The following is a 26,264-nucleotide window of genomic DNA, read 5'->3' as shown; positions in this document are numbered from 1 at the left end:
CCCAGAGGGCAATTGAAAGTCATCCAATTATTATGGGTCTGCAGTAACATGTAGACCAGACAAAGACAGCAGATTTACCTTCCTGTAGGGCATTAGAGAACCAGATGGGTTTTTCCCTTGACAATAAGCAATGGTTTCATCAACATCTGACTCTTAATTCCAGATTATCATTCAATTCAAATTCCACTATCTGCCAGGGCAGGATTCAAACCCAGGTGCCCGGATTAAAAGGCCAGTGATAATACCATTAGGGGCAAATTTAATCTGTGCTGTTAATGAATAAGATCTTGGCTGATCTTCTACAATCAATTCCATTTTATCGCCTTTTACTATATCCATTTAATTCCTAAAATTAGTGCCCAGAATTTATTAATCTCAGTATTGATTATGCTCAGTGACTGAGCATCCAAAGTTTAGTTCATACCAACTCTGAAAGTAGATCAAGCTGCATAATGCATTTGAATGTGGATACAGACATTTTCACAAAGTGATCATGTATTTCAGATAGTAATGTTCAGATTTTTGCATGTAACCGCATTCTTTCCTCATCTGAAGTTGCACATAGATGACAAAATTGTCTAGTAAAAATAAGGAAAATCCAAAAGCGTTTATCAGTACTGTAAGCGCAAGAAGATGACTATGAAAAGGTTTGAGCCTATCAGAGATGTACATGACAGCTTGTGTATGAATGTAGAAGCTGCATACAGGGGATTAATGAATATCTTCTCTCTGTCATCACAAAGGAGGGAGCTGATGCAGACATTGTAGTTAAAGGGGAGAAGTCTGAAATATTAACTAAAATAAATATAATAAGAAAGCAAATACTGGACGGACAGACTTCCTTGAAAGTGGCTAAGTCATCAGGGCCAGATGAATTGTATTCTAGGTTGTTTAAGGAAGGAAATAATGGATGAGGATATTTCAAATTTCACTGGATATACAGGACTGAAGATCTGTCAATGTTGTATTATTAATTTAAAAGCATCAAGGGATAGGTCAAATAATTATAAACTTGTTAGTCTGACTTTAGTGACAAATTACTAGAATGTGTTGAGAGATACGAGTAATTGCTACTTGGAAAGACACATTAATTATGGATATTCAGCATCATTCTGCTTTGTTAAGAGAAAGTTTTGTCTTACTAACAACTGAATTTTTTGAGGAAGTAATAAGGGCAGTGTAGTGGATATAGTCAGCACGGATTTTAGTAAAGCATTTGGCAAGGTCCTACATGGCAGACTATTAGAAAAGTTAAAGCCTCTGGGATACAGGGGACTGTGACAAGTTGGATCCAATTTTGGCTCAGTGACATAAAACTGGTTATGGTCATCAGATGTCTTTGCTAATGGAAAGCAGTCTCTAGAGGTGTTCCACAGGACTCAATATTATGTACCTTGCTAATCATGGTATATATTAATGATTCAGACTTAAATGTAGAAAGCATAATTGGTAAATTTGCAGACACCACAAAAATTGGATGGATAACTGATAGTGTAGAGAATGGCTGTCAAATGCAAGATTATATCAATGGTCTGGCAGAATGGGCAAAAAGTGGCAGATGGAATTGAGAGAAGTTGAGGTTCTGCGTTTGGGTGGGCAATCAAAACACTTAAGGTAATGAGGGGAGTAAACAAGTGAGAGATCTCAGAGTGCTTGTCCACAGGTCCCTCTGGGAAGGCAGAACAGGTAAATAGGTAGTAAAGTTGACATAGAGGAGATGTTCCTTTATTGATTGAGGCTGTGACTACAAAAGTAGGAATGTAATGCTGGAATGACATTAGACACTATTTAGGCCACTCTGAAGTTTTGTATACACTTTTGATCACCACATTATAGAAAAGATGTAATGCTATGGAGAGAGTACAGAGACTTACAGGAATATTGTCAAGGATTGAAAATTGCAGCTATTAGGAAAGATTGTAGAGACAAGAGTTGTTTTCCTTCGAACACAGGAGTCTGAGGAGTGATTTAATGACGTGTATAAAATTTTGAGGGGTTTGAATAGAGTAGACATTAAAGACCTTCCCCCTCCCCCCCCAGCAGAGAACGCAATTACAAGGGGACACACTTGAGGTGATTGATAGAGGGGATAAGACAGGATATGAGGAAAAGAATTTTCACCCAGAGGGTGGTGCGTGCCTAGAATTTACTACTTAGTTCACTCTTTGAGCCAGAAACCCTCAACTTATTTAAAAAGAATCTAGATCTGTGCCTGAAGCTCTGTGACCTACAAAGCTAAAGACCAGGTGCTGCAAAGTGGGATTCGAATGAAGCGCTAGATTATACAACTTGCATAGGCATCAAAGTGAATTCTTCCTCCATTGCTAATACTGAATGCTATTAGCCTCACTGTTATATGGACAGTAGATTAGATTACTTTCAGTGTGGAGACAGGCCCTTTGGCCCAACAGATCCACACCGACCCTCCGAAGAGCAACCCACCCAGACCCATTCCCCTACATTTACCCCTTCGCCTAACACTACGGGCAATTTAGCATGGCCAATTCATCTAACCTGCACATCTTTGGACTGTGGAAGGAAACTGGAGCACACCGATGCAGACACAGGGAGAACGTACAAACTCCACACAGACAGTTGCCCGAGGCGGGAAGTGAACCCGGGTCTCTGGCGCTGTGAGGCAGCAGTGCTAACCACTGTGCCACCGTGCCACCCCTTAATCTTTGGGTCATTAAAGTGTTAAACATTAATTGCTTTAGAGATTGTGGAACAAGATATTTTTGTGCCTTGTACTCAAGAAAGAGAGACAAATGAAGGAAAAAAAAGTACAGAAAATAAAACCAATAAAAGGGTGAATATGTGGTACACATTATCAGTTGATGGATAAAGAAACTTATGATGATGTTCAAAAAGGGATCAGACAGATTCACATCACCAAACCATGGTGATTAGCTTTAGGATACAATATCTTTGTATAATGCATTTTTGAGAAACTGGATTACGAGGTGACATGAAACAATGGTTTGTTCCTGCCTGAAAATTATTATTCTTCTGTAGTGCACAAGAAATATGTTAAAAATGCCTGAATCAAGCCCAGTTTGATTTATCTGTGTCTAGCTCAGAAACCATTTTGAAACTGACTATATTTCCACAGGTTTTAAAGTTAAGAATCTTATGCACTGAAGATGAAATCAAGACCTTCGGTCTACTTTTGTTTGTCACTTATATAAATTATTCAGATGAGAATATAGAAAGCATAGATAATAAATTTGTGGATGACATCAAGATTGGTGGTATAATGGACAGTGAAGACGGTTTACTAAGATTACAAACAGATCTTGATCAATTGGGTCAATGGGATGGAAAGTGCAAATGGGATTAAATTTGAATAAATGTGAGGTAGTGCACTTTGGTAAAACAAATAAAGGCAAGACGTATACAATTAAAAGTAGGCCCTGGGTAGTGTTGGAGAACAGAGACCTAGGGGTTCAGGTACATAATTCTCTGAAGTTTGCATCACATATGGATAGGGTGGTTGAGAAGGCATCTAGCATGCTCACCTTCAATGCTCAGACCATTGAATATAGGAGTTGGGACATTATGTGGAGGTTGTACAAGACATTGGTGAGGCCTCTTCTGGAGTACTATATTCAATTCTGCTCACCCTGTCATAGGAAGCTTATTACTAAACTAGAGAAGGTTCAGAAGTGATTTACTAGGATGTTGCCAGGAATAGAATGTTTGATTCATAAGGAGAGGCTAGAAAGGTTGAGACTTTCACTAGAGCATACAAAGTTGAGAGGTGACCTTATAGAGGTTTATAAAATAATAATGGTTATAGATAAGGTGAATAGCAGGTGTCTTTTCCCTGGGGGGGTGAGAGGGATGTCAAGACTAGGGGACATATATTTAGGGTGAGAGAAGAAAGATTTAAATAAGACTCAGTTTGTGTGTGTCATAGAGTCATAGAGACATAGAGATGTACAGCATGGAAACAGACCCTTCGGTCCAACCAGTCCATGCCGACCAGATATCCCAACCCAATCTAGTCCCACCTGCCAGCACCTGGCCCATATCCCTCCAAACCCTTCTTATTCATATACCCATCCCAAGCCTCTTAAATGTTGCAATTGTACCAGCCTCCACCACTTCCTCTGGCAGCTCATTCCATACACGTACCACCCTCTGTGTGAAAAAGTTGCCTCTTAGGTCTCTTATATATCTTTCCCCTCTCACTCTAAACCTATGCCCTCTAGTTCTGAACTCCCCAACGCCAGGGAAAAGACTTTGTCTATCTATCCTATCCATGCCCCTCATGATTTTGTAAACCGCTATATGGTCACCCCTCAGTCTCCGATATTCCAAGGAAAACAGCCCCAGCCTGTTCAACCTCTCCCTATAGCTCAAGTCCTCCAACCCTGGCAACATCCTTGTAAGTCTTTTCTGAACCCTTTCAAGTTTCAACATCTTTCCGATAAGAAGGAGACCAGAAATGCATGCAATATTCCAAAAGTAGCCTAACCAATGTCCTGTACAGCCGCAACATGACCTCCCAACTTCTGTACTCAATACTCTGACCAATAAAGGAAAACATACCAAACACCTTCTTCATTATCCTATCTGCCTGTGACTCCACTTTCAAGGAGCTATCAACCTGCACTCCAAGGTCTTTTTGTTCAGCAACACTCCCTAGGACCTTACCACTAAATGTATAAATCCTGCTCAGATTTGATTTTCTCAAATGCAGCATCTCACATTTATCTAAGTTAAACTCCATCTGGCACTCCTCAGCCCATTGGCCCATCCAATCAAGATCCTGTTGTACTGTGAGGTCACTTTCTCCGCTGTCCACTACACCACCAATTTGGTGTCATCTGCAAACTTACTAACTGTACCTCTTATGCTCACATCCAAATCATTTATGTAAATGACAAAAAGTAGTGGACCCAGCACCGATCGTTGTGGTCACAAGCCTCCAGTCTGAAAGACAACCCTCCACCACCACCCTCTGATTTCTACCTTTGAGCCAGTTCTGTATCCAAATGGCTAGTTCTCCCTGTATTCCATGAGATCTAACCTTGCTAACCAGTTTCCCATGGGGAACCTTGTCGAATGCCTTAGTGAAGTCCATATAGATCACATCTACTGCTCTGCCCTCATCAATCCTCTTTGTTACTTCTTCAGAAAACTCAATCAAGTTTGTGAGACATGATTTCCCACGCACAAAGCCATGTTGACTATCCCTAATCAGTCCTTGCCTTTCCAAATACATGTACATCCTGTCCCTCAGGATTCCCTCCAATAACTTGCCCACCACTGACGTCAGGCTCACTGGCCTATTGTTCCCTAGCTTGTCCTTACCATCCTTCTTAAACAGGGGCACCACGTTAGCCAACCTCCAGTCTTCCGGCACCTCACTGTGACTATCGATGATACAAATATCTCAGCAAGAGGCCCAGCAATCATTTCTCTAGCTTCCCATCGAGTTCTAGGATACGCCTGATCATGTCCTGGGTGTTTATCCACCTTTAACTGTTTCAAGACATCCAGCACTTCCTCCTTTGTAATATTGACATTTTGCAAGGTGCTTCCATCTATTTCCATACATTCAATATCTTCAATATCCATTTCCACAATAATTACTGATGGAAAATACTTGTTTAGTATCTCCCCCATTTTCTGCGGTTCCACACAAAAGCCGCCTTGCTGATCTTTGAGGGGCCCTATTCTCTTCCTAGTTACCCTTTTGTCCTTAATGTATTTGTAAAAACCCTTTGGATTCTCCTTTATTCTATTTGCCAAAGCTATCTCATGTCCGCTTTTTACCCTCCTGATTTCCCTCTTAAGTATACACTTACTGCCTTTATACTCTTCTAAGGATTCACTCGATCTATCCTGTCTATACCTTACAAATGCTTCCTTCCTTTTCTTAACCAAACCCTCAATTTCTTTAGTCATCCAGCATTCCCTATACCTACCTTCCCTTTCACCCTAACAGGAATATACTTTCTCTGGATTCTCATTATCTCATTCCTGAAGGCTTCCAATTTTCCAGTCGTCCCTTTACCTGCGAACATCTGCCCCCAATCAGCTTTTGAAAGTTCTTACCTAATACTGTCAAAATTAGCCTTTCTCCAATTTAGAACTTCAACTTTTCGTGTAATAAACATCCAAAGAAAGTGGTGGATGTGGGTACAGTTACAACATTTAAAAGACATTTATATAAGTACATGAATAAAAAATGTTGAAGAGGTATGGGCCAAGCACAGATAGGGGGGGCGACTTTAGTTTGGGAATATGGTTAGTATATGATTGGACCAAAGGGTCTAGTTCCAAGCTGTATGACTCTATGACTCCATGACCTTGTAATGTGCTCTTTTCTATTACAATTCATCTCACCTGTTTGCATACATTCTAAACATTCTGACAATCAATAAAAGTAACAAGTCACATTGGAAAAAAAGTAGTAGAAACTGTACTCACCTAAAACCACTTCAATACGTTCTTCAACTGGGTAAATTAAATTTGGTTTGGCAGGAGGTTCTTAAAAAGAAATTTTTAAATAAGTAAATGAAAGTTAGTTCTTAAGTTCACTCCTTAATGTAACTACACAATAAACTTCATTTATATGGATCTTTAATGTAATGTAAAGTTACCAAGCATTTTTCAGAGGTGAAAGTAACCTGTGCTACAAGGACATGCATAATAATTCAAAGCATGATCAAATAGATAGGTTTTGAGAAAGAAGGCTGAGGTAGATATCTGGGGGCGAAAAGGTCAATTTATAGAGGAGTTAACCTGTTAAAATGTGGTCTGTTAAAATATAAATCATTTTCAGAATCGACCACTAGGGGTATACTGTAAAGCACTGTGCATGATGTGAAATCTTATTAGGCTGGAGCACCACAACAGAAACCCAGATTTTCAAAGTTACTCTTAGTAAGCCATCCTCCACAAACTTGACAAATTCTATAGTATCTAGTTTAAGTATATATCTTCCAAACATTTTTAAGGTCTATCTTACATTGCAGTAGTGACTATACTTCAAAAAACCATTGACTGTAAGTACTTTAGAAAGTCCTGAAGTCATGGAAGGTGCAACATAAATGTAACCCTTTCTTTCAAAGGTTCTACATAAAGCTCCATTTGTATTCATCATTCTATGTATAAAATCTATTTGTTGCATACCCTACAGTAAGTGTATTTTCAATTGTAACATATATCCCTCTAGAATAGGGAAGGATGTTGTGAAACTTGAAAGAGTTCAGAAATGATTTACAAAGATGTTGCTAGGTTTGGAGGATTTGTGCTATGGGGGAGGATGAATAGGTTGGGGCTGTTTTCCTTGGAGCATCGGAGGCTAAGGGGGGACCTTTTCGAGGTTTATAAAATCATTCTGGGCATGGAAAGGGTAAATAGACAAGGCCTTTTCCCTGGTTGGGGAAGTGCAGAATTAGAGGGCATAGATTTAGGGTGAGAGGAGGAAGATTTAAAAGGGACCTAAGGGGCAACTTTTTGACACAAAGGGTGGTGCGTGTATGGAATGAGCTGCCAGAGGAAGTGATACAGGTTGGTACAATTATAATATTTAAAAGGCATCTTGATGGGTACATGAATAGGAAGGGTTTAGAGGGATATGGACCAAGTGGGACTAAATGGCAAATGGGACCAAATTAGGGTAGGACATCTGGTCGGATGCACGAGTTGGCCAAAATTATCTGTTTCCATGCTTGCATCTCTATGACTCTAAATGTAAACTCTGAAATTTTGAATTGTACTTTGATTGTAACCCATTACATTTTTACATTCAATCTTTCATGGGACATGGGAATTTCTGCATTATTGCCCATGCATATTTGCCCTTGAGAAGGTAGTGGTGACCCATTATTGTCCATGTGGTGTAGGTACTCACAGAGCTGTTGGGAAGGAATCCAGTTCTGGGTTTTATTCTTCTTCTACTTTCTCTGGAGATTCCCTGGTTTGATACAACTGAATGGCTCACTGGGTCATTTCAGACTGCAGTCAAGATTTGACCACATCATTGAGTGTCACATGTAGGATATGAAAACAGGTAGCTATACCTCTTCATTTTCTAACACTCCGCATGTTTTAGGATTGTGTTGAAATAACTTTTTGTTTAAATGTCAAGGCTGGATATAATCTTTAGACCTAGGTCAACATTTATTATTCTGCAGAATATCTTCTTGAAGATATCCAGAAAAGGTATAAGAATATACAAATATGCAAAGGTGTGAATTAGGACCAACTCAATCAGCCGCTGTGCCTGTTTCACCCTTTAATAAGTTCATCACTCATCTGATTGTGGCTTCAACTTTACTTTGACCCCTTGTCATTCAAAAATCTATTCAACTCAGTCTTAAGAATGTACAATGAGCTAGGCCTCCACTACTCTCTAAGCGGACAATTCATGACTCATGACCCTCTGTAAGAAACAATTCTCCTCATCTCCATCTGTGAGACTCTTTATTTTAAAACTGTGTCCTCTAGTGGTAGATATTCTTATGACCATCAATTAACTAAATGCTTGTTAACTTGGCAATGAACAGAAGATAGATATCCCACAAGCAACTTAGAAAAATATTTGAATAGGCCTAAGAAAGTTATTGGTGCTTTTTTGCCACAGGCATATAATTTGTCAAGGATTCCTCTGGCCCTGCCATTAAGAAATTAGTAAAAGACATTACCTTTCAACGTCAGTGTTAACGTCCTTGTAGTATTGTATTGTACTCCAGAATGTTCAAATGTAAGTTTACAAGTGTAATATCCCGCATTTTCTTTTTTAAGTTTATTAAACTGTAGTGATGATCCTGTGTGAATGTATTCCTGACAATCCTGTTGAATGAATCAACCAGATGTTGCTAATATTCAGACAAGAACAAAGCTTGTAACAATGTCATTGAAAACAGAGCAAAGAAACTGAAACAACTGCCAATGCAGGAAGTCAGAAACAAAAATCGAAATTGCTGGAAAAGCTCAGCAAGTCAGTGGAGAGAAATCATAATTAACGTTTCGGGTCCGGTGACCCTTCTTCAGAATAGATGGCAGCTATGAAAAGATTAGATTAGATTACTTACAGTGTGGAAACAGGCCCTTCGGCCCAACAAGTCCACACCGACCCGCAACCCACCCATTCGCCCCTTTACCTAACACTACGAGCAATTTAGCATGGCCAATTCACCTGACCTGCACATCTTTGGACTGCGGGAGGAAACCGGAGCACCCGGAGGAAACCCACGCAGACACGGGGAGAATTTGCAAACTCCAACAGTCAGTCACCTGAGTCGGGAATTGAACCCAGGTCTCTGGCGCTGTGAGGCAGCAGTGCTAACCACTGTGCCACCATGCCGCCCACTAAAGGGTAGCTTTTTATCAGAAGATAGGGAAGGGGGAGGAGAAAATGATAGGTGGAGCTAGAACCCAAAGAGAAAAAAAAACAGTTGCATAAAGGAAAAGGTAAAAGTCAGTCTGGGAGAATGAAGAATGGGAAAAAGCTGCTCAAGCCCTAAAAGTCCCTGAAGGCTGCAGAGTCCCCAAGTGGAAAAAGAAGCCCTGTTCTTCCAGCTTGCGCTAATCTTCGCTGGACCACTGCAGCAAGCCTAAGAAAGAGATTTTGGCCTGGGCACACACCAATTGGAAGCTCAGGGTCTTTTTTGTGGATAGAACATGGGTGTTCTGCAAAGCGGTCACCCAATCTATGCTTCGTTTCCCCACTGTAGTGGAGACCACATTGTGAACAGTGAATACAGATTGAGTGAAGTGCAGCTAAACCGCAGCTTCACCTGCAAGGTGTGTTTGTGTCTTTGGATAATGAGGAGGAAGGATATAAATGGGCATCCCGTGGAGGTGACAGAAATGGAATACATGTGTTTGCCTATCCATTAATCCAGGCTGGCCACCAATATCCATTACAAACCTACTGACTCCACAGTTACCTTGACTATACATCCACACACCCTGCTTCCTATAAAGACTCTATTCCATTCTCCCAGATCCGCCATCTCTGTTGCATCTGTTTTGATGATGCGAACTTTGACAAGGAGTGTTCCAAAATTCCACGTTCTTCCTCAACCAAGGATTCCCCAACACCGTAATTAACAGGGCCCTCAGCCGGATCTGACCCATCTCCTGCACTTCGGCTTCACTCCCTCTCTTCCCTCCCACAAAATCAATAGGGTCCCCATTATTTTCCCCTACCATCCCACCAGCATTAACATCCAGAGGATCATTAGCTGCCTTTTATGCCACTTTCAGCATGATGCCACCATCGCACAGAGAGTCATAGAGTCACACAGCACAGAAATAGACTCTTCGGTCCAACTCATCCACACCAACCAGACATCACAATCTGACTTAGTCCCATTTGCCAGCATTTGGCCTATATCCCTCTAAACCCTTCCTATTCATGCATCCATCGAGATACAGTAGTCCCCCCGTACCCGCGGGGGATACGTTCCAAGACCTACTGTGGAAGCCTGACACAATTCATTCAAATGGGGAAGTTACTGTAATGGAAAATTATCCATTTACTGTGAAATTAATTATCCATTTACTGTGAAATTTAAAGACAATGCTTGTTTAAATCAATGCTGTGCTGAGCTTTGTAAATGATGCTTTGATGAAGGTTTGCAGTTAGCTTACCTCTGTTTGAATTCTGTAAACATTCAACTCGTCCTTGCAATAGTCGAACTCAGCGAAAGCTGAATAACTGTTATGTCTAGGACCAGGTGAGAGGATAACAACTTGAGTTTCCCCAGTTTCTGCCCTTGAGAGTGTGATAAGGAATGCTATAAGGCAGGACTCTGTGTAATTTTTCGGTACTCATTCATTGAGGCATCTGACTTAGTGTAATGAGTCAATCTTGCAAGATTTTTAATAAAGACCCTTGCTTTGCTCTTGCTAATTATTGAGTCAAGTCGATTTAATTTCCATGACAGTAAACTTGGGGGCTCGGTCCGGGACCCCGCGACTGGGTGAGATTCTGAAGATTCTCAGGATGCGCAGGCGCCAGCACCTTGAAGGTCTTTCACTTCATCTCGAGCGCTGAATTGGCCCCTTTGCGTGAGAGGACTGGGAATCTGTGGATCACCCTAGCGCCGGGGTTTCGAATCAAATAGGTCGGGGTAAGAGTCATGGATTAAGTAATCCTGCATAGAGACTCATTGTAAGAGAATAAATACAGCAGGAAAAGGGTTCAGTGAACTCTCGCGTGGTATTAGAGTAAAACCCCAAGACAAGGGGCTTGCCATCTCAAGAGTGTTTAGGAGACAGCAAGGTTAAGGGTGGTTTTAGACTTGGAACCGCCACTGGCTGAGTTGGACTCGCCTAAGATGTACCGGGTACATGGTTTCTTGGTTTACGAAAACCAAGGCATTGAGGCGGACGCGCCCAATGTGAGAGGGGACCTCCAGAGGTAAAAAGCAAATCACAAGGGAAAAGGTAATGGTACTGCGAGAGAGAGAGAGCTGAACACTTTTCCAGTTACACTAAAAATGGGCTCCAGCAAGAGCAAACAAAGGGAGAGTCCACACAGGACTTGGAATGGCCAACCAAAAATACAATACATGTTAAATAATTATGGCCCAGAATCTGTAAAGCAGTTAGAATTGTGGATCAAGGAATGTGGTTTTTCTGGAGGGAGAAAGTTTTAGTAAAAGGCAGCTGGAAATATTGAGGCTGAGGTTGGAGGAGAGAGAGAGAAGGAGAAAAGGAAGGAAAAAATAGAACCTGTGGAAGGCTGAGGCTGATATCAGAGAAAGGAAATCTCAAGTAAAAGATAGATCAAATACGAGTACAAACACCAGCGCACATGCAGACGCGCGCAGCAAACAACCTAACGAAGCTGTACAGTGTCTTAGGTCTGTTTCAGATCCTGAGTTTGATGACTGCCCTCTGAGACCTGCAGCCCCCCCTACGCGATCTGCCTGGCGAAAGTTCCACGTCAGCAGCCACCGCCTCGGGGCCTGCTGGATCACCGATAGCACTTCGTACCCGCAACAGATCGAAGCAAGAAGACCAAGAGAAGTATAACTGGCCAGCCGTAAGTGTCCAAGCCAGAGTAGCCAACCCGCTAGAAGGGAACGGAGATGTTAAGGCTTTTGTTGCAGCGCTGGCAACTGCCTATGGAGCTGCATTCCCAGTGTGAATGGAATTGACCAAAATAGCAATGGGTAAACAACAAAAAGATGAGACAGTGTCCCAATACCTTACGCGCCTCACTGAAGTTCATAATGTCCATAGTGGACTGAGACCACCTGAAGAAATAACGGCAGCAGAAATCACGCCGTATGAAGTACGCCTGAGGAACAGCTTCTTCAATGGAATGAAGGATGAAATAGTGAAAAAGATGGTCACCCAGCCATTGGAGGAAGGTGCTGCAGAAAAACAGGTCGCGGAAGAGGCACTGCCAGAGGTAGATCTGGCGGGTGCTTTGTTTGCGGAGCAATGGACCACTGGGTGAGGCAGTGCCCACGCAGACAGTCCCAATCGGCCCTGGAGGCTGAGTGACAGGGTGTCTGACAGGGGAAGGCTGAGGTGGAGGTGGGCAGCCCACAAGGTACAGGTAAGCCTCTTTCCTTTATGCTTGGCAATGAAGACTCACTTATGCTAATCTCTTCTACTAACCTTACGGGCACTGAAACATGTCACACCTCTACGTTGAGTGCTGAGATTGCGAAGTGTGGACAGTATGTCCAATATCACACAATGATGCATATAATGCCTACCTCTATGTTATATGTGGAAGGTACATCAGTTACCTTTTTGGTAGATACAGGAGCAACATATTCAGTCCTTACATTAAGCCAGTTGAGACAATCGACACAAATAAAGATGAGTGAAAGGTTCCTGAACACAATGGGTGCATCAGGAGTCATGGTGCGGGAGACATTTTCCACGCCCCTATTGTGCGAAACGGGGAAACTTTCCAATTCTCCTTCTTGTTATTGGAATTTTGTCCTTTAAATCTGATGGCTTGGGATCTCATAGTGAGACTGGGGTTGGACTTGCTCAGTACTCCGATAGGCTTGCAGGTAATTCAAAGGGAAGATTTACCAGTGCAGGCTGTATAAGATGACCCATGACCCTTGATGTATGTCTATGAGTGGCGATTAGGCCAGAGAGTGATACGTTCAGTGAGCGATTCACTCACCCTGGAAACAAGCAACCATGTTAATCCTATTAACACCGATTTTCTTGCTGGAGATTATGTTGCACTGCACAGCACACATACACCGGGACAGCCCTGACAAACCATATGAGAAGGATTGGTTCAGGAGATTGGTTAAACCAGATCAGTTGTTATTGTACGAATTTTATTGGAGTGATCGCAGATGTGCAGTCAGTGTGAACTTATCTAATGTATCAGTAACAGCAAACAGACCCTATATTTTTGACGTGGAAGGGTCCACTCCTCACATGTCACTGGCAAAGGCGTCTAGTGACAGTGGCAGGATTTGGGACCATGGGTGCTAAAGGCACAAAGAACGAAAGGTTGGGTCTTCAGGGATGATGTGGGTATCTGGTTCAATGCAGATATTCGAACATATAAGAAGAAACTAAATTGGCTAACTCAGGCAGATAGGACAGTCCAGGTAACCCCCACTAGCCCTGAGAAGTCTAGGGGGATAGCCTGGTGTTTCCCTAAGATAGATGTCTCAGACCCAAGATTATAAATGGTTCCTACTGAGTTGTGGGCAAAGGGAAAACATGATGTGGGGCTCATATGAGGCTGTGAGCCCATAAGGATAACCCCGAAGTCTGAGCACAATACCCATTAAAACCCGAAAAATAGAAGGAATTACTCCAGTCTTTGAATCCCTCCTAAAGGCTAGAGTGATAATCCCCTGTGAAAACTCATTGGTGAGAACTCCCATTTTTCCGGTCAAAAAGGCAAACGTTCCCGATGAACCGGAAGAATGGAGGTTTGTCCAAGACCTGCAGGCAGTCAATAGCACTGTTGTCCCGTGCGCCCCAAATGTTCCTAACTCCTATACTATATCTGAACAAGGGAGTGCTATTGGTCAAGACAGAGTTCAAGCAATCCAGCAAATTCCAAAGACTCACATGAAGAAACAAACGCTATCCTTTTTGGGCATGTGCTCTTACTGTAGAATGTTTATCCCACATTACGCAACCCTTGAGGTGCCCCTAAGTGACATAGCCCATGGCAAAGGTTGCAGAACCAGAGTCTGTTGCATTAGACCCCAGAGGCTGAGAGTGCCTTTGTTGAATTGAAAAAGGCGCTCCAAACTACACCTACACTGTGGATTCTGAATCCAAACAAGCCTTTTGTACAAACGGTGGATGAGAAGTGTGGCTGCATGACATCTGTGCTGTTACAGGATCATGAGGGAAGACTGCCTGCTTGTAGCTTATTTTTCAGCTAAACTAGACCCCGTAGTGGAAGGATTGCCTAAATGTCTGCGAGCCATGGCTGCAGCTGAAAAAGCTGTTGTAGCGTCTGGGGATATAGTTGGCTACAGTGAATTAACCCTACTGGTCCCACAGTATCCTTACTGCTGAGCGAGCAAAGGACCACACACATGTCAGCAGCGTGTTGGCTCAGATATAATACTGTGCTCTTGGCGATGCCTAACATTACAATAAAGCGATGTAACGTCCTTAACCCTGCTAGCCTTCTCCCCACAGAAGGAGATGGAGACCCACATGACTGTGTCGCTGTAACTAATGAAATTTGCAGCCCTAGACAAGATTTGCAGGATTCACCACTTCAGCAATCCAGATATGGAGTTTTTTGTGGATGGGTCAGCATTCAGGAGCAAGGAGACAGGCCAGAATTGTGTTGGATATGCTGTAGTGACTACCTACGAGATAGTCAAAGTGGGATCACTCCCTTCTCATCTGTCAGCACAAGCAGCGGAGCTGATTGCCTTGACTGAGGCCTATAAATTGGCTGAGGGAAAGACAGTGAATATTTACACCAATAGCAGATACGCATTCGGGGTTGTACATGATTTTGGAACCCTGTGGAAATGCATGGGCTTTTTGACCTCCACCGGAAAGCCCATCCCACACCGTGGCCTGATTTCTGACCTCCTGGAAGTGGTCCTGTTGCCTAAATCAATCGCTGTGTGTAAGTGAGAAGCCCACACAAAAAATAATGATTTTATTTCTCAAGGCAATGCAAGGGCACACTCAGCAGTGAAAACAGCAGCCCAACAGCTAATAAGTGATCAATTTGACATGTATTTGATAAAAATTTGTACTCCAACAGCAGATATACGGGAGTTACAGTCACAGACCACACAGGAAGAAAAGCGTGAGTGGATGAAAGCAGGATGCAGTGTGAGGGAAGGAGTATGGTGTGGCCCCAATGGTAAACCCTGTCTACCACCGTCATTATTTCCATTCTATGCCAAACTGATACACGGTAAGGACCATGTGTCAAAAGGGGGATGTACAACAGTATTTCAGCACACTGGTACACTAAGGGATTTACTCATTAATCCCAGAAATATTGTGAGCGTTGTTTTATCTGTGCCACAAATAATGTTGGGAGGGGAATACAGAGAGTCAGGCAGCACACCCCCAACCCCAAAAACCTTTTAAACATTTACAGATGGATTTCACTGAATTAACGCCCAGCGAAGGGAAAAGGTACTGTCTGGTAATAGTTGATATGTTTTCCAAATGGGTGGAAGCATTCCCCGCGTCTAAACAGGATGCCAGTGCAGTAGCCAAGGCTTTGCTAACTGAGATAATTCCAAGATGGGGAATCCCTGAAAGGCTCAGTAGTGATAATGGGACCCCATTTGTCAATAATGCCTTACAGCAGATCAGTGATTACTTGGGAATAAACATGAGACAACACTGTGCTTACCACCCAGCGAGCGGTGGGGCAGTAGAGAGAGAAAATGCTACTCTAAAAAATAAATTGACGAAATATTGTGAGGAACTAGGGGTGACATGGACAAAGGCACTTCCAATTGATCTAATATATATGAGATCTTGGAGGAGAGGAAGAGCTAATCTTAGCCCATTTGAAATTTTGTTTGGTAGGCTGCACAACACAGGAATTAGCCCAAGACCTAAGGTAAGACAGATAACAGGCCACTGTGAGGAGATGTTGTGTTACTGTATAAAACTCTCGACACTTTTATCTCAAATACAGAATCAAGTGAAAACAGCACTACCCCAACCAGCAGAAGGGAAGCTACACGATCTAAAACATAGAACATAGAACATAGAACATAGAAGAATACAGCGCAGTACAGGCCCTTCGGCCCTCGATGTTGCGCCGATCCAAGCCCACCTAACCTACATTAGCCCACTATCCTCCATATGCCTATCCAATGCCCGCTTAAATGCCCATAATGAGGGAAAGTCCACCACTGCTACTGGCAGGGCATTCCATGAACTCACGACTCGCTGAGTAAAGAACCTACCCCTAACATCTGTCCTATACCTACCCCCCCTTAATTTAAAGCTATGCCCCCTTGTAATAGCTGACTCCATACGTGGAAAAAGATTCTCACTGTCGACCCTATGTAAACCCCTAATCATCTTGTACACCTCTATCAAGTCACCCCTAAACCTTCTTTTCTCCAATGAAAACAACCCCAAGTGCCTCAGCCTTTCCTCATACGATCTTTCTACCATACCAGGCAACATCCTGGTAAACCTCCTCTGCACCCGTTCCAGTGCCTCCACATCCTTCCTATAGTATGGCGACCAAAACTGCACACAATACTCCAGATGCGGCCGCACCAGAGTCTTATACAACTGCAACATGACCTCAGTACTCCGGAACTCAATTCCTCTACCTGGAGACTGGATAGTGGTGAAAGACTTCAGGAGGAAAAACTGGAAGGCGAAGAGGTAGTTGGAGCCATTTCAAGTGCTCCTTACAACACAGACAGCAGTTAGCAGTTACGATCACAGAAAGAGCCACGTGGATACATGCCAGCCTTTGCAAGTGTGTAGCTGGTGCTGAGGAGACATCGGACAGCTCCGGAACCAATTAAGTGCAAGTAGTGATTAGAAGCCTCATACGAATATGGGGCTGCCCCAGCTCAGACCTTTAGCAAGCGCCCTGGTAGGACTATTCGTAAGGGCAGGGGCATTGCGTGGACCCCACCCTACCATGGCGTTGACGAGTGTGACGTGTGAACATGGGCTGTGTACAGAGCACACCAGAGCAAGTGACGATACCACCACAAAGCTGTGTTTCGGGTAAGTGGCGTTTGAGAAAAAGGCCTGGCGTTTCCTCAACATTTTAGGATATATAGCTATTCTGGCTCTGTATTTTTTTATTGTTGCTGTAGTTGTCCTTGTTGTCATAAAATGACAAATAGGGGGAAAATGTAATGGAAAATTATCCATTTACTGTGAAATTTAAAGACAATGCTTGTTTAAATCAATGCTGTGCTGAGCTTTGTAAATGATGCTTTGATAAAGGTTTGCAGTTAGCTTATCTCTGTTTGAATTCTGTAAACATGCAACTTGATCTTGCAATAGTCGAACTCAGTGAAAGCTGAATAACTGGTATGTCTAGGACCAGGGGATGAGAGGATAACAACTTGAGTTTCCACAGTCTCTGCCCTTGACAGTGTGATAAGGACTGCTATAAGGCAGGCGTCTGTGTAATTTTTCGGTACTCATTGCATTGAGGCATCGACTTAGTGTAATGAATCAATCTTGCAAGATTTTTAATAAAGACCCTTGCTTTGCTCTTGCTAATTATTGAGTCAAGTCGGTTTAATTTCCACGACATTACCTACCCGGCAGCCCTCGACCCCTGGTTCTGGGAGGTTGCCTATAATAGGTTCGGGCCACGGTAAACCACGGGTAACTGAAATCGCGGAAAACGATTCCACGGATATGGAAGCTGCCCTGTACTTGTGATTTATGGAGATGACCATAATCAATCTGTATCGACCAATAATTTGGTCACAATTGCGAGTGGCCAGGTTTTGATTCCCATGCAGTTAATCGCTGTAAGTGTTTCACAGACAGGATTTTATGACTACAGATATCCTCAATCTGTATTGTGTCAGTGTCTGATTAAGTTAGCTACCCTAAGATGGTCCTCTCATTGTTCACATGTGCAACTCACTTTCGCACTTTACCTACTACAGTGTGCTGGCAACCATTTTCTGTTTCTGTTTTGCATTTGCAATTCTGGTGAGGGTGGAAGGCAGCACTTGCCATGCTTCACAGAGTAAGTCGCAGGCTCAGCCTGTTACATCGAGGTGACTGCCCATCCCTTCACGTTCCTGTCTTCTTTGCACATCTATCTCATCAATTCTGAACTTCCCCACCCACCTGTCATTGAAGTCTCCATCTTCCTGCATTATTTCTGAGCCCCAGGTCTACAGTTAGTCAAGCCACCTATTGCTCTGCACCAATCCCCCATCAAATCCAAGGTGATGCATACTATCAGTGACCACCCTCTCACAGTAACCCGTGCCTTCCAGTGCACTATGGTCTCCCACCTTTTCATTTTGGGTTGCCCCCCTCCGCATCTTGTAATAATTATAGTCCCCTCAGCATCCCGGCATGCAGACTTCAATCCCCACAATTGACTTCCCAAATTGCCCACTACAGCAGTGGCCCCTGATAAGCCCTTCTGTCTTTCAGTGAACAGGCATCTTGGAGATCATGGACCAACCCCTGACTAACTTGGAATGACAGGCTTGTCTGATGATGGAACAGAGTCCTGACTAATCTCTGTCCAGCTCCTCAGCCAATATACTGCTAATCCTCAATCTGCAGGAGTCACCACTGCCCACTCTCTAGTCTTTAATGATACAGAACATCTGAATCTGAATGTCTGATGTGGTCAAATACCTATGCCAAGCCCCTGGACTAAGATAACACAATGTCCTTGACTGATGATGGTGGAACCCCTTGACTGACAGCAGTCACCCTTGAATTGACTGAGAACTACTTCCCTTAGATATGGTGACATGAGGTTGAAGCACATTCAGTGTGCTTGCTGTGTAAGCTGCTGGCACATGCTGTAGATGTGACACTCATGTAGTGTGGTGTTGAACAGTTAAATGTCTACGTCTTGACTGATCACTACAACAACAATGATAAACTGTCTGGCATTAAAAGACAAGGTGAGACAGAATTACTGACAGCCTTTAATTTCTGAATGAGGGACAATACACAAAAAGGCAAGGCACGTGCAAAGTGATACTGTGAGCACCCAAGGAATGCCAAGCAAATGAACACAGAGAAAGCAAGCTTTCCTGTGGTGCATTGGTAGTGCCCTTACCTTAGAGCCAGGAGACCTGGGTTTAAGTCCTACCTGCTCCAGTGGTATGCATTTACATCTCACTATTACCTAATCTCACCTCATCTATTCAGAGTGCTATTTTCCCAGTCAGTGGAGAAAAACCAGACAGCAACAGTTCTTGACATGAAAGTGCGAGAGGGCCACAGGGATCGATGCTGGGTCCACTACTTTTCGTCATTTATATAAATGATTTGGATGTGGGCATAAGAGGTATAGTTAGTAAGTTTGCAGATGACACCAAAATTGTAAGTGTAGTGGACAGCGAAGAAGGTTACCTCAGATTACAACGGGATCTTGATCAGATGGGCCAATGGGCTGAGAAGTGACAGATGGAGTTTAATTTAGATAAATGCGAGGTGCTGCATTTTGGAAAGACAAATCAGGGCAGGACTTATACATTGAATGGTAGAGGTCCTAGGGAGAATTGCTGAACAAAGAGTCCTTGGAGTGCAGGTTCATAGCTCCTTGAAAGTAGAGTTGCAGGTGGATATGATAGTGAAGAAGGTGTTTGGTATGCTTTCCTTTATTGGTCAGAGTATTGAGTCCAAGAGTTGGGAGGTCATTTTGAGGCTGTACAGAACATTGGTTAGGCCACTTTTGGAATATTGTGTGCAATTCTGGTCTCCTTCCTATCGGAAAGATGTTGTGAAACTTGAAAGGGTTAAGAAAAGATTTACAATGATGTTGCCAGGGTTGGAGGATTTGGGCTATAGGGAGAGTTGAATAGGCTAGGGCTGCTTTCCCTGGAGCATCGGAGGCTGAGGGGTGACCTTATAGAGGTTTATAAAATCATGAGGGGCATGGATAGGGTAAATAGACAATGTTTTTTCCCTGGGATCGGGGAGTCCAGAACTAGAGGTCAGAGGTTTAGGGTGAGAGGGGAAGATATAAAAGAAACCTAAGGGGCAATTTTTTCACGCAAAGGATGGTGTGTGTGTGGAATGGGCTGCCAGAAGAAGTAGTGGAGGCTGGTACAATTGCAACATTTAAAAGGCATCTGGATAGGTATCTGAATAGGAAGGGTTTGGAGGGATATGGGCCGGGTGCTGGCAGGTGGGACTAGTTTAGGGTGGGATATCTGGTTGGCATTGATGACCAAATGGTCTATTTCTGTTCTGTACGTCTCTATGACTGTATGTGAGCAGGTACCTGGCAGACCCAGTGTCTTTGCCAGGTCTGCCACCTGCTCCAGAGGTGTGCGATAGCATCTCTGAACAGGTTGATTTAAATATTTAAAAGCCATGAGGTGCATAGTTGTGATGTATGAGATGATACGTGCCCCTGTGCACAAAGACACTGGTAGAAGCATGGCAATGCAAGGTGTTGGTGCAAGTCTGATGCCAACCTCTTTGGATGAAGGATGTAGGTGGTGGTGCCTATGGAGTGTGCCCTGTGATGCTGAGTTCTGCTGTCCAGATGGAAACCCAGACGAGCAAATGATGAGTTGAATCTACCAGGTACCTGCTCAGATTTTCATTTCTGATTTTAATCCATTGACTGGGAAATAAAAAAACATACTTGCAGATAAATGAGATGAGATCAGGTAATAATGAGATTTTAATGCATTTAAATAAGCCTCTTGCCACTTACTTGTGGGATTCTTGCCTCACCATTCAAACCTTGGATGGTAAATCAAAAATCTTTTGCATACTACATCAATACTACCTTTTCAATTTTCACCACATTTAACCAAGTGACTCCACCATTGCCCATAGGTCCCACTTATTAATTCAAATATAAGTGTGAGCTCCAGACTTGATAATCTAATTGATTTAATTAAACATAATTACCTTGTACCACTTCAGATCTTCTTTATTATTCTCATAATCTTCCATTTTTGGACAAAGCAGTTTAATCGATGTTCCAATATCTGCATCTCGTTCATATGTTAGCTCTTCAGTGTAACAACCTTCAATAATTGATGCAACATTCAAACTCATATTTTCACCCGTGATATTGTGTGTTCCATTGCTATTAAGCACAAAGCAGGTTAGAACAAATGGTGCTGAACACAAATTTGGGATAATAAATAACAGGAACAGATTAGGCACTCAGTTCCAAATTAGACTGCTTTATTCACTCTCATGTCTTGTGCAAGATTCAAGATCATTCATAGCAATTAAGCAAAAGGCACTCACAATCCAATGATATCATTAATTCAAAATACATTTAATTAGATGCTTAATCTGACTCATAAGTCAATGTAAAGCTGTTTTCTGCAGCACTGTCACAATACAACCATCATCTACAAGGATTAAATCAGAGCTACAATGGAATACTCACCACCTCCAGTCACAAAACATCCCAAATGCATGACATGGGCCAGGACAAAGCAATACATTTCTTTGGTACCCACAGCAATAGACTCATTATCCATGCCCTCCACCACAAACACACTGCTCTGGCAGTATATTCCATCAGTAGCAATACATAAACTTTGCGTTAAAAGCCTGTCCTAACTGGATCATTCTTACCAATCAAGTGATCAGAAACATAAAAACCCTCCTTACTTTCAAATCGGATCAGCCTAACTTGAAGACATACTTACGTTCCTTTAATGTCAGCAAGTAAGAACTATGAATAAACATAACTCAACAAAGACTGTAGGGGAAATAAGTATTAATTAAGGAGGCCGTGGCCTTCCTGAGTTTGGGGAAAAAGTAGAGTTGGATCTAGGTCAATGTGAGGTAGAATGGTAGTGTCGGGTTCAGGATACTAAGGGGTGGGGGCATAATGAGGTTAGTCCTCCAGGAGGAGGGGCATCAGGTGTCATGGGAACCAGATCTGGAGTGGGGTTCAGGTACCTGCAGATAGATGTGGAGTTGGGGATGGCAGTGAATGGGTGTGTGAGCATGTGTGTGTTTGGGGTGGAGGGGTGGCTGTGATGGTAGCTGTGTCAGTTTCACCTCCTCTAACTGTTTCTGACTAACTATTCAGGCAAAACAGTTGTAACCCCTCAAAGTTTCAAACACTAAATCAAATTTGAGGAGATTTTCAGAGTGTTCTGGGTACCAGATAATTGCCCATCAGACTTTTCAACTTTGCAAGTAATTTTCATGGATTCAGCTATGTCAGAACTTCTGCAAGATCCCAACTCTCAACTGTCTCTGTCTGTCTATACTGTTCCAACAATTAATTTCTTATGGGAAGATCTGGGCCAAACTGATTAAGATGAACTAATTAATGTTCAACTTCAAACACCATAACAGCTATATCATTCAAGCTTCATAACAAATGCAATGGATGTGGTCTAATGTTATGCATGTTAATGTAGAGAAGCAGCAATAGCCAGAGAGTGTTAGATCCAAAGAAACGTGGTTGGAGAAAGATTGGAGTACTTCTGGATGGCAAAATACAAGATCATTGATTTTAAAAATTGCCAACCAGAACAAAAGCTGCAAGTTTTAAGGAGAAGTTTCGTGCTTGCTGGTAAAGCCAAGAATGAAACACCAGGACATTGAGCATTCTCAGCCTGTGGACCTCTCTCATAATTTTCAAAAGATCAAAAACCACAGGGTGCTATGAGCAGTCTGTCTTCAAGTGGGATGGATGTTAGTGAGGGGAAATGGATGAACAGTCGAAAAGAAGGTGGTGAATAGTGATAGTGGGGAATGAAGACAAGTGTCTATGATATGGATTGGATAACATTGCAAGGGAGAGTAGTTCACAGAGTAAGCGGAAACAAATGCCTGGAAAGAGCACACAAAATAGTGTCTTGCAAAAAGATCCTGAACTGTAACAGAAGGGGGAAGGAGGCAAACTATGGGGCTGATGCTTTTGAAAGAAAACTGGAAAAGCTATCTGTTGTGTTTTGAGCAGGAAAGAAAAGCAAATCAGCTGCAGGAGACTGGGGAGGGAGCAGGTCAACATGAAATGATGGAAGGCAAAGCATGACCATAGTCTCCTGGTCTTCAAAGACCGTTGTACTGTGAATGAACAGACTGGAGGAAAAATACTAGATTTGTTATATTGGTTGAGGCATGGAGTTCTAAGCTCTAACATGTAAGAGGCGAAAATGAGGACTGCAGATGCTGGTGATCAGAGACAAGTTTAGAGTGATGCTGGAAAAGCACAGCAGGTCAGGCAGCATCTGAGGAGCGGGAAAATCGACATTTCGGGCAGGAGCCCTTCATCAGAACTGAAACGTTGATTTTCCTGCACCTCGGATGCTGCCTAACCAGCTGTGCTTTTCCAGCACCATTCTAATCTTGTCTCTAACATCTAAGAGTCAAGAGTGCTATTGAATTGGAAAGTTTGAAAAGAGTCTCTCTGTGAAAAGGATAGGTGCCAAATCCATGTGGGTGATTTGCAATCTGAGACTGAAATGAACTAATTCATTAATTAATTGTCCCGTTGGCCTGTTGAAATTCCATAAATGGACTTATTAATTTTTGGATTGAAAGACTTATAGTAAAGCACTTAAAATGTCAAAAGTCAACTTTGTGGTATATTCCATAATGCCCTAGCAATGCATTTTTGACATCTGTCATTATCCTTCAGACTTTTTTCTCCTTTTCATAAAGGAGTGTTAGATACACAAAGAGGTTAAGTTTAAAGTACCAGGTAATTAATGGCTAGATCTTATTATGTAAGGGGATTTAGGAGATTTGTCAACATATTCCTGATTTTCATTATAATATTGAATCCAATTGAAAAAAATGATCTCTCCCCTACACACACACAAACACACACCCCCCTCCCTATCAGTTTAGATAACTATCGCTATTGCTACTTACAAGAAAGAACAGAAGTATCTTCCGCTGTCATTCACAGTTGCAGGCCAAAAACTGAGCAAGACTCCTTCAACAGTTAGCCTGTCTGTTCCACCTATTATTTCAACACTACCATTTTCATGTAGGTCCTTAAACCAAGTAATTCCAGATCCATGTGTTTGAAGGTCCATGGTATGAGGAGTTGATGGGATACGCAATCTACAATGTACACGGACATGCTCGCCTTCAAGGGCATAGACATTTCTGGTTACATCTGGAGGACATCTGTCAATCTGATTTCCTAGAAATAATCATAAAGTGTTTAAGCTTTGTTAGAATACAGCAGCACTTTACACAACAATAAAAAATGTTATTTTGAGAGGTAGAAATTTAGTTTATAAAATTTATATTCATACGTATGTCAAAAAAGTTGTAATGTTTCATAAAATCAGAATGATACAAAAGTTCAGATAAAGATATTAGGAGGATTAATTAAAATTTTAGTCAAAAGTCTGGGTATCCAAAAGTGGTATTAAAATAGAGGACACAGTGGAGAGTTTAGACAGAAAATTCTGAAGTTAAGGTGGTTGAAGGCAGCAAATAATGATGGAGCAAAGGTAATGGGGGAGGCACAGAAGGCCAGAGCTGGTAAAAACAGCATTCTCCGATATCTTCAGGCTATGAGGAATATAATAAGATATGGAAAGTTGTGTCCACGAACAGATTTGATGACAAAGTTGAGAATTCAAAATTGATGGCTTTGATTGTGGAGGAGAAAATCTCAGGATGTTCTGTAGAAGAGGATAAGAGCAGTAGAGTTGAGGTTGAGCTGGAATCAATGAAAGGTGGGAAAAAAGAAGGTAGTATTGGAGCAGTTTATTGTGAGGTGACAAAGATGAGAAAAAGATAGGGTCGAAGGCAGGCAAGTCTACAAAATTGAAAGATTTTCTGCTTGATGGAAAAAATAGGAGACATAAGTTCCGCTCAGGGTCAAACATAGTCTGACATTGTAAACAAATTTGTTCAACTGAAGATACTTGCCATTGAAAGGAATGGATTCTGTGGCAATGGTATAGAGCTTGTAACCAAAGCTGAAAATGCCTTCTTTGAATCTTAAACTGAAGGAAACTGTGACTCAGTCAAGACTAGATGTTTGACACACAATTGGAGAAATCTAGATTGGCCATGGAAAGTAGTGAAGAGGAAAAATCAGATATTATCAGTATATATGTAGAAGCCAAGCCCATGCCTTCAGATGAAGAGGCAAGATGTAGATGATGAAGAAAAGGGGACCGAGATGCTTGATAGCTATAGTAGTACAGTACATGGCTTGGAAAGGATCCATTACCTGAGATTCTGTGGTTATGATTTGATGGGCAAGAGTAGAAACAAATATAGGCAGTCTACTCATATTTCTATATTACTAAAACCAAAACTTTAAGACTTTTTTTGCAAAACATAGAACTTGGAATTTTTAAAGTCATAATCTACAAAAGCTAAAGAAAAGGACTGAAGTAAACATTTAGTTTAGCAAGCAATGTGAGTAATACCTGACATAACTCACATGCAATTTATGAATTCATGAATAGAAAATCTGGACAGATCTTACCTTCGGTACTACATCCATTCATCATTTCAGATATGGCAAATGTTAATAAAAACATCCAGAACATTGCAATCACCCTGCAATTCAGAGTAAAATGTTACAGTGTGATTTGCCTCAGGCCAGCACAAGATAAAAATAAATAGAAGACAGTGACATGTTCTCTATTCAATCACTAGATCATGCTGCATTGAACTACAAGTAAAACACAAGGCATGTGTTGACATGATACTGTTATCCTTGATCACAAATGGCTCATAAGTTACACATGGAAGGCTATACATCACTTGTTTTTGTACAATACGTTACGTGTTGCATACTGGTCTCAAGGAGAAAGCTCAGTGGAAGGAATCAGTAAGTACACACAAGAGATCATTGTAGCAGTTTCGAGGCAGTAATATTTTATGACAGTATGAAGTTGCTTCCATCTCATGAAATAAATAGTGTTGTGTTACTGCTTTATATCTTGAACATGCAACTGAGTCAAGGACTGGAAGGAGACCACCTGACAAGCAGCTATGAGAACTCAAAGCAGCAGTATTCTACCCTAAGGATGTGTACATCATGTTGCCCTGGAAATGCAGGTTATCAGTTTGTCTGTTAAATAAACCTGTTTGAGAATTTCAAGTAAATTGAATCTACTCTACTTACCACTCCAGTCAGAGAGTGACAATTCTGTGTTAAGGAACACAAGGACATGACATGATCA

The 26,264-nt window shown here is 42.1% G+C and overlaps 1 protein-coding gene across 2 annotated transcripts in view; it reads right to left on the bottom strand.

Annotated features, from left to right (window-relative positions):
* The window catches only part of LOC122550652 (interleukin-18 receptor 1-like), an 87,018-nt gene that overhangs the window by 23,986 nt on the left and 36,768 nt on the right, over nt 1-26,264 (bottom strand). For both annotated transcript variants that reach the window (XM_087988118.1, XM_087988119.1), the window contains exons 2-6: nt 25,562-25,635; nt 23,977-24,253; nt 21,031-21,211; nt 8,664-8,811; nt 6,442-6,501 (exon numbers count right to left, since the gene is read on the bottom strand). In XM_087988118.1, coding sequence (XP_087844244.1) covers nt 6,442-6,501; nt 8,664-8,811; nt 21,031-21,211; nt 23,977-24,253; nt 25,562-25,625 — 730 coding nt within the window. In that variant the 5' untranslated portion in view covers nt 25,626-25,635. The remainder of the gene's footprint in view (nt 1-6,441; nt 6,502-8,663; nt 8,812-21,030; nt 21,212-23,976; nt 24,254-25,561; nt 25,636-26,264) is intronic.

Source organism: Chiloscyllium plagiosum, unplaced genomic scaffold (genome assembly GCF_037043375.1).
Source record: "Chiloscyllium plagiosum isolate Xiang-an unplaced genomic scaffold, Cpla_swu_hap1 HiC_scaffold_6, whole genome shotgun sequence".
NCBI classification, from domain to species: domain Eukaryota; kingdom Metazoa; phylum Chordata; class Chondrichthyes; order Orectolobiformes; family Hemiscylliidae; genus Chiloscyllium; species Chiloscyllium plagiosum.
The sequence above is the reverse complement of the archived record's forward strand: the minus strand, read 5'-3'. Positions and strand labels throughout refer to the sequence as shown.